General features: G+C 51.4%; 2 protein-coding genes across 2 annotated transcripts in view; one reads left to right on the forward strand and one right to left on the reverse strand.

Annotated features, from left to right (window-relative positions):
* The window catches only part of CEP19 (centrosomal protein 19kDa), a 931-nt gene extending 522 nt beyond the window's left edge, over positions 1-409 (forward strand). The window contains exon 2 of the mRNA XM_010144936.1: positions 48-409. Coding sequence (XP_010143238.1) covers positions 48-409 — 362 coding nt within the window. The remainder of the gene's footprint in view (positions 1-47) is intronic.
* A 4,591-nt stretch (positions 410-5,000) lies between these two features.
* Positions 5,001-7,303, reverse strand: NRROS (negative regulator of reactive oxygen species). Its single transcript, XM_010144937.1, has 2 exons — positions 7,196-7,303; positions 5,001-6,968 (listed from the first exon to the last, which is right to left on the reverse strand). The coding sequence occupies exons 1-2, from the start codon at positions 7,301-7,303 to the stop codon at positions 5,001-5,003; spliced, it is 2,076 nt and encodes a 691-aa protein (XP_010143239.1).
* Between the last annotated feature and the right edge of the window lie 352 nt (positions 7,304-7,655).

The raw sequence follows: 7,655 nt of genomic DNA on the forward strand, positions 1-7,655 counted from the left end.
AGAGGTTTGCATGCAGCTGTAAGTCTTCACGGTGGCTTTCTCTTTAGACTGCAGCATGGCTGCTGAGCAGCTGAAGAATAACCCTCGGCACAAGGCTTACCTAGAAGGAGTCTCACTGCGTCAGCTACAGAAGCTGTACAGTTTGCTGAAAGGTCACTTGGGAGGGGAGAGCCTGGCTGAGAGCTTGCAAAAGTTTCATCAGGAAAATACCATTGACCCAGAAGAGGATATGAACAAACTGGATGATAAGGAACTAGCCAAAAGGAAGAGCATCATGGATGAGCTCTTTGAAAAGAACAGGAAAAAGAAGGATGACCCAGATTTCATCTACGACATTGAGGTTGAGTTTCCACAGGATAAGCAGCTGGAGTCCTGTAGCTGGGATGTGGATTCAGGTGAAGAAATCTGATTCCGGACAAAGATGTCTTGGATGGGCAGGTCAGAGACAGATCTCAGTTCTAACACAGAGGGTGATGTCAGCATTTGTGTTCCACTTCTCAGCTCATGCAGCTGATGCTCGTTACATTGACTACAGAGAACCCGAGGCCTGAGGTGCTACAGCAATTGCAGGTTTAAGTAACTTTGTTTAAGGAAGCCAGCCTTGATGAAATGGAATTGGGTGTTTCAGTTGAACTTACTGGGTGTTTTTAGTCTTTTTCCAATGTATGAGTGCCTAAAATAATTTTAAATTATTTAATCTTTCGTTTATTTACATTTTAGTCTGCTTTGGCTGAACACCTCACCAGCTGGCCTTGCTGTGATTTCTATTCAGCCTCGTCTGAAAATTAGGTGTTAAATATTTATGTCTTAGAAAGGATGTTAAAGCTTTATTGTATAAGTATGGTATTTATTATTACTTGCTGGAATGTTAAATACATATTAGTCTTTTTGGATAATTCAACATTGCATTGAAAGTATTACTCTCACGGTTCCTGAGCGACGCTTAAATCTCCAGCTTCAGTGTCCACAAATACTTATATTTAAGAAGTGGAATATCTAGAAAATAAATCAGTCTTGAAAGTACTTTTGAAAATACAGTGATTTCAGGCTGCTGAAGTGAGGCGTTTGCTTCCTTGTGCTTCCTCAGTAAATGCTCAGTTCTAGGAAAATGTGCTTAAACTATCTAAAAAGTAGTGTGGTAGAAGGTCACAAAGACTGGGGTGGTTTTAGAGTAAAACAAAACTTTTACCCCTGCCACCTCATCAGACTACAGATCCCGGCTCACTTGAAATCGTGCAAGGGGCGAACCTGATGTGACAAGTAAAGCTACAGCAAAAGGTCCTCCATGTAATGTGTTGATGGTCACCAAGAAATTTATGTCTGCAAATGAATATTTTATTTATCCCACTGAAATTTTTAATCCCACTCTTGACCTCAGAGTTTGTTCTAGCCAAATCCCATTCTCTTGTAAGAACTGGGGGACTAAATTGAGGATTTTTTAGAAATAACGTAACTCCAAAAGCTTCCCAGGTTTTGACCTTCTGATCCTGGGAGACTGTGAGGGTTGCGAGTGGGATGTGCCTTCATCCCGAGTTGAGAGGCCTCAACAAACTTGTCGCCAAGGTAACTAAGAAGAGCTGTAAATTGTCTCCAAGACTAGTTTAGTTCCTGTCTTCCTTCACGCATCCACAAATTCATTAAAACATGTCAATTTTATCAGTAAGACACCATATCACAGCACAGAAGCTGAGGTTTGGAAGAGCTCTCCTCCTACACACTGAAGTGAGTCAATTCTGTGAAAAATCTGAAACAAGTGTCAGTTAAACCACTGTACTTTGTCATCAGTGGAGAAGGTGAGCGAGCTTACGTTTGTCCAAAGGAGTCTTCAGAACAGAAATGGAAGCTGATGCCTCACCTGCCAAAAATTTAAGAAATGTTAACTGTGACTGCTCTCCCAGGAACAGAAGGGGCGTGTAGATCTCCAGCACAGGCCTTGCTCTGTTTCTAGCAAAAAATTGCAATGTAATAGCATATACGCATCTCCCACTGGGGTGGGAGGGGACCCACAGGGACCCCTCCTCCACACTCAGCCTGACCCAGCTTCATCCTGGAGAGGCTTGGAGGACGTATCCTGCAGCCCTCTCCCCAGGTCTGGCCATCCTCACCAGACAAGGTCTACGTGAGGTCAAACGAGTGCCAAACTGAGGGGGGTACTCACCTCTCTGGGTCCTGTTGGCCCATTCCTCCAGCCCACCCCAGTCCTTCAGGGCAGCAGCCCTACCTAAGATCAACTGGTCCTCCCAATTTTGCCTCATCCGTGAACTTGACACAAAGCCCTCCTCCCGATTATGGACAAAGACATCAAAGGGGACAGATCCCCGATCAGATCCCTGGTGTTTTCTCACCAGCCTCCCGGTAGGGCATGTCCTACTAACTGCTACCCTCTGTGCTTGATCATCCAACTGATTTTTACTTAACCTGGTTGCTCACCCATCCAGACCATGACATCCTCACTTGGATGCAAGAACGCTTTGGAACATGGTAATGAAAGCCTTGCTGAAGTTGAGGTAAATGGTACCCACTGCTCTCCCCTTGCCTACAAATCCAACCATTTATTCGTGAGAAGCAAGCAGGTTGGTCAGGCACGACTCACCCTTGGTCATTCCATGCTGACTGCTCCCAGCCACCCTCTTCTTCTAGAAATATGCTCTGAGAAAGCATACCTCATGGTTTTCCCAACATGAAGGTGACTGTCCTGTGGCTTCCCAAGACACAGTTTTGGCCATTACTGAAGATGGGTGCAACATTTACCTTTCTGCAGTCACTGAGGACCTTCCCTGATTGCTAACCTCACAAAGATGATGAACAGCAGCTTTGTAAGGACGTCAGCCACTCTAAAAGTGGAAGCTTGTCTTGTTGCCCTGATACCCCTTGCACATCTCAACTCCAGGTGAGCCTCAGCTTTCCAGGCACTGTGCCTCTTCACCCGGGCAAAGCTGCCAATACCTCCCCTGATGGAGGAGTGTTGCGTATCACCCACGCTCGCTCAATAAAAGCACTTTTCCAGGCACGTTCCCTCTTCCCCGGGCCAAACCTGCCAATACCTCCCATGATGGAGGAGTGTTGCGTATCCCCCACGCTCGCTCAATACAAGCACTTTTTATCCATGCCCTGGGTCGTGTCAGACGCTCAGGTTCCTACCTACCTGCATGCCCACAGCTGCACCCCACATCCCCCTGCCAAAACCATAAGCAGCAGCAGCCGCAGCAGTGGAGGAAGCACACACACCTACCTGCCAAGGCCGGACCTGGCACTCGCAGGGGGAAAAAACAGCCCCAGGGAGAAGGGTGCTTACAGGGGCACCCTGCTCACCTTGCCAGCAGGGAGATGCTGCAATGTGTCTGCAGTACCCAGTGCCAGTGCAGAAACAGTGGAGGACATTGCAGAGATGTATTTATAGGTCGCTGTTGTCCCTCGGGTGTGCAGTTTATGGGCAAAAGAATGGGTGAAATAGGTCAAGGGATTCCCCAGCTGGGGCCTGATTTGGTTTTGGCTATTTTGGTATAAAATAGGGCCAGAAAGCAGCTGTTTTATGAGACAGATTTGACAGCTGGGTTTCCAGAGCCTTGCCAGTGCTCAGTGCCAGTGCTGCTACCAGCTGGTCCAGCATGGTCTCACCTACGCTGTTTTTTCCAGCCTGGCACAGCAATCAACCATGCAGGGCTCACCAGTGACCCACCCCTGTGTCGGGGAGGACGCTGCCCTGCTGCCAGCCTTGGCTCCTGCTGCCTGCACCTGCCTGCGCTGACCCATGCCAGCCTCGGGCACCTCCCTCCACCACCTCCCAGGACAACTCCAGCATAAGGTAGAGTGCTGAACTCGTCCAAGCCCAGGCGAGGACAAGCCCTTGGTGTGCCCACACCAGCACTGCTGTTCACTTCCCCACACCCCACGTTCCCATTAAACTTAGACACGTGTTTCACCTGAGAAATCCCAACAGCGCCATGGGAATAAAGCCACGCCAGTTCTCAGCAAGGCTTTTGAGTTAGCACCAACCACAATCACTTCCCATTTCCACCCGCAGCAACCCTCTCAGGAACGAAGTAGCACTTCCTCAGGTAGTGTGCTGCTGGTACAAGAGATCTCCTTTGAGCTGAGGAACTGTGAGGAACCTCCCCCAGGCTGCGAGAGTGGGGCTTTCACAATGAGGAGGAAGGCCTTATTTTCTCTCCTGTGCATCTGTTCAATCCAGCAGTTGCTGGAGAAAAATAAATCCAGGATAAAATATTACCAGAGATATAATTTTTTTTTCTTTCAATCAATATTTTACACCGTTGCAGCTTGGCCTGTTTCTAGTGAGCTTTTCTAACCGGGTTTGTTACTAATCAACAACAAGCAACAGTCAATCAACAAGCAACACCACCTCAAAAACGTGTCTTTCAGCCCTGCTGTCCATGCCTGCCTTATCAGCATGCAAACACAGCAGCATGCTCAGGGCTGCCTGCACGTTTGCCAGTACCAGCAAGAGCAACATGGGAAACTGTGGTCACAGAGACCCTTCTCTGCAGGGCCTCCTGAAGCATGATGCTTGCTCCAGGCCAAGCCTGGAGGGCATTTTGCAGTGGAGAGTTGGCTTTGGGCAGGAGGAGAGAGAAATTGCTTCAGGTCTCGAGTGGGCTTTGAGTGACAGGGGGACTGGACGGTACCACCACAAGGGGTGAATAAATAAAAGGAAGTGCCTGAAGGGGGAAAAAAACAGTGCTGGGGGAACTGTCCGTGCCCCTTTGGCCAAGAGGTGTTTGGTGTCGTGTCCACTCAACTCTTGCCAACACCAGCTGAAGGTTTCTGCTGAAGACATGTATGTCCCTTGAGGATGCCCAGCACAGCCTCACACCCTTTGGGTATCCTTACGGCAGCTGTGGCAGGAACAGCAACTCTCCCAGCACCCCCGGTCCTCCAACCATTAGGTCTCCATTTCACCCACCTCAGACGGATTGTTGCCTCTAATCCTGACAATTCACTTGCATCCACCATTCCTAAGCCTTCCTCCTCCTCAGCCATCAGTAAGGGCTGGACACCCCACACTGGTTTTTCACCATTTTCAGCAGCTTTTGCTTGTGCATGAGGAAGATGAGAGCGAAGGCCACCAGGAGCGTCAGGCAGGTGGGCAGAGCCAGCACCAGGTAGAGGAGTGCTAGGTTGGCCATCTGCCAGCGGCAGCTCTGCAGGACAGGCTCCGGCAGCGCTCTGGGGCTCAGCTTGCGGGAGGCATAGCTGCACGTCACCTCTTGCCTGTCAGGGACATGCAACCTCTTGAGCTGCTGCAGAGACTCCCACCAGCCCAGCGTGCAGCAATTGTAGGGATTTTGGCTGAGGTAGACCTCCTCTAGGCTCTTCCCCAGCGGCGTCCACACAACGTCCAGTGGCAGATCTGGGAGGCAGTTGTCCCGCAGGTCCAGGCTGTGCAATTTCAGGACACCCAGAGAGCTTGGGAAGACTGTCAAGCAGTTCCCCGAAAGGTCCAAGCACATGAGGCTGTTAAGGGCAGAGAAGTCCACCGTGACAGAGGAGAGATTGGTGTTCCTCAGAGACAACACCTGCAGCGTCTGAGTGAGGTCCTGCAGCCACCCCAGGTCCCCAGACAGTGCCTGATGGTTGTCAGAGAGGTCCAAATGCATCAGCGACGTCCCCTGGAAGGGGTGGCCACCCAGTCCCTGCAGACCACAGCCAGCCAAGGAGAGATGAGTCAATGTCGCAACACCCCTGATGTCCACACAGGGGGGACTCTCTGCCTTGCCTGTAACAGCTGGCTGGGGACAGAGGTCAACCCGGTTGCGGCTGAGGTCCACAGTAGTGATCTTCCTGGTGTAGGTGAAAACTCCACGAGGAAGTGCTTGCAGCCTATTGGTGCTGAGGTTGAAGACCTGCAGGTTGGGCAGGATATCCCCAGAGCCCACCTCCGCCACCAGCTCCTCCAGCAGGTTCTGGCTGAGGTCCAGCTCCATCAGCATGCCTAAAGGGTCCCCCTCCGACAGGTTAAATGTCTCCAGGCAGTTCTGGTTGAGCTTCAGGTGGGTCAGGGAGGGCATCTGGGCCAGGAAGCCCTCTGGCAGGTACCAGACCTGATTCTGGCTCATGTCCAGGACGCGCAGGGAGGAAAGGTTGCTGTGGCAGATCTCATCCCAGAGGCTGACTGTTGTGACGTTGGTGGAGTTGCCATCAATAAGCAGGAACTGCACCGTGACATCTGCCAGGGATGTGCCATTAGGGAGGCGCTGGTAGAAGCTCATCTCATTGTCCTCCAGCAACAAGGAGTGCAGCTTGCTCTGCCGGGGCAGCACAGGGAAGAAAAGGAGGTGGTTGTGGGACAGGTCCAGCACCTCCAGCTCAAAGAGGTCATCGCTTTCCAGAGCCAGAAACCACTCGATGACATTGTTGCTGACGTTTAGCACCTTGAGCTGGGTCAAGCCGAACTCTACTACACAGGGGAGGTAGTTGTAAGCTATGTTGAGCCTTTGCAGCCTCTGCAGCCCTTCAAAAGCTTGATCAATCTCAAAGATGTAGTTCTTCTCCAGGTTCAGCTCCAAGAGCTGCGTCAGGTTCGTGAAGACAGATGAGTCCAGCCTCATGATGATGTTTCTGGCCATGGACAAGGATTCCAAGGAGGACAGGTTCCAGACCAAAACTGATACCATGTCCTCAGTTAGGCGGTTTCCAGATAGATCCAACATCCTCAAAGCTGGCAGAGCAGAAAGAGCAGCTGCTGTCAGCGAGTAGTTGGTGAAGAGGAGGTTGTCTGCCAGGTTGAGCATGTGGAGGCCTTGGCTGCTGAGGAAGGCACCAGGCTCAATGAGCTCCAGCCGGTTCTTGGGCAAGCTGAGACTCCGCAGCTGGTGGTATGAGAGCAGAGAGACATTGCCCAGAACCTGGATAGTGTTGTCATCAAGCAACAGCTCCTCAGTATCACCTCGAAGATTTCCTGGGACAGAGCTCAGCCATCTGCCAGAGCAGTCTGTGGTACTCTGCACCTAAAGCAAGAAGTGGATATGTAACACTGCCCTGAGAGGTGGGAGATGAGAACAGAGAAATTTTGGGAGCAGAGCAAGGATATGGCTCTATGGTTAGAGCCTCAGCACTAGCCACCTCTTAAGCTAAGCCAGTATCTGGGAGGGGAAAGGTCTGGAGATGCTGAGGCACCTGGGCTTTGCAGGGCAGGACCAAGGAGTCAGAAGGGTGAGGGTTTGAAAGGACTTACAAGTTTGCAGCCACCAGGATATGTTGCCCAGGCTGCAATCGCCCCGCTTCCCCATCCCGCTGCCAGGGAGACCAGAAGCAGGGAGAGACCAGGGAGCGGGGCCCCCATCTCAGCAGTGGCACTCCTGTGGAGATGGAAACAGAGGTGAGAAGGCCAAAAGCTGCAGAATGCTCATCTCAAAAGACCCAGGTTCTCCCACGGAGCCCACCATGGCAGTGGTGATACTTGTTCATGGCTGGCCTCCTGCCCATGGTGTCTGCCTGCAGGTGCACAGCTCCCATCATCATCCCCAGGAGCACCCAGAAGTGATGGGCTCCCAACGTGCCACAGTGGTGGCCACCATAGCCCATGAGACCTGGGTCATCACTAGCTGGCCATGGAGAAATGGCAAAGAGCCCTGGCACCGAGCCCACCCACCCTCACAGAAGTCCTCATGGGGCTTCACCAAGGAAAGCCTGGA

The sequence above is a fragment of the Buceros rhinoceros genome, unplaced genomic scaffold, assembly GCF_000710305.1.
Source record: "Buceros rhinoceros silvestris isolate BGI_N320 unplaced genomic scaffold, ASM71030v1 scaffold9931, whole genome shotgun sequence".
NCBI lineage: Eukaryota > Metazoa > Chordata > Aves > Bucerotiformes > Bucerotidae > Buceros > Buceros rhinoceros.

Coding starts and splice junctions, on each gene's coding strand:
- NRROS (XM_010144937.1), bottom strand. CDS start 7,303: ATGGGGGCCCCGCTCCCTGGTCTCTCCCTGCTTCTGGTCTCCCTGGCA. Junction 6,969..7,195: donor ATCCTGGTGGCTGCAAACTT/GTAAGTCCTTTC, acceptor TTCTTGCTTTAG/GTGCAGAGTACCACAGACTG.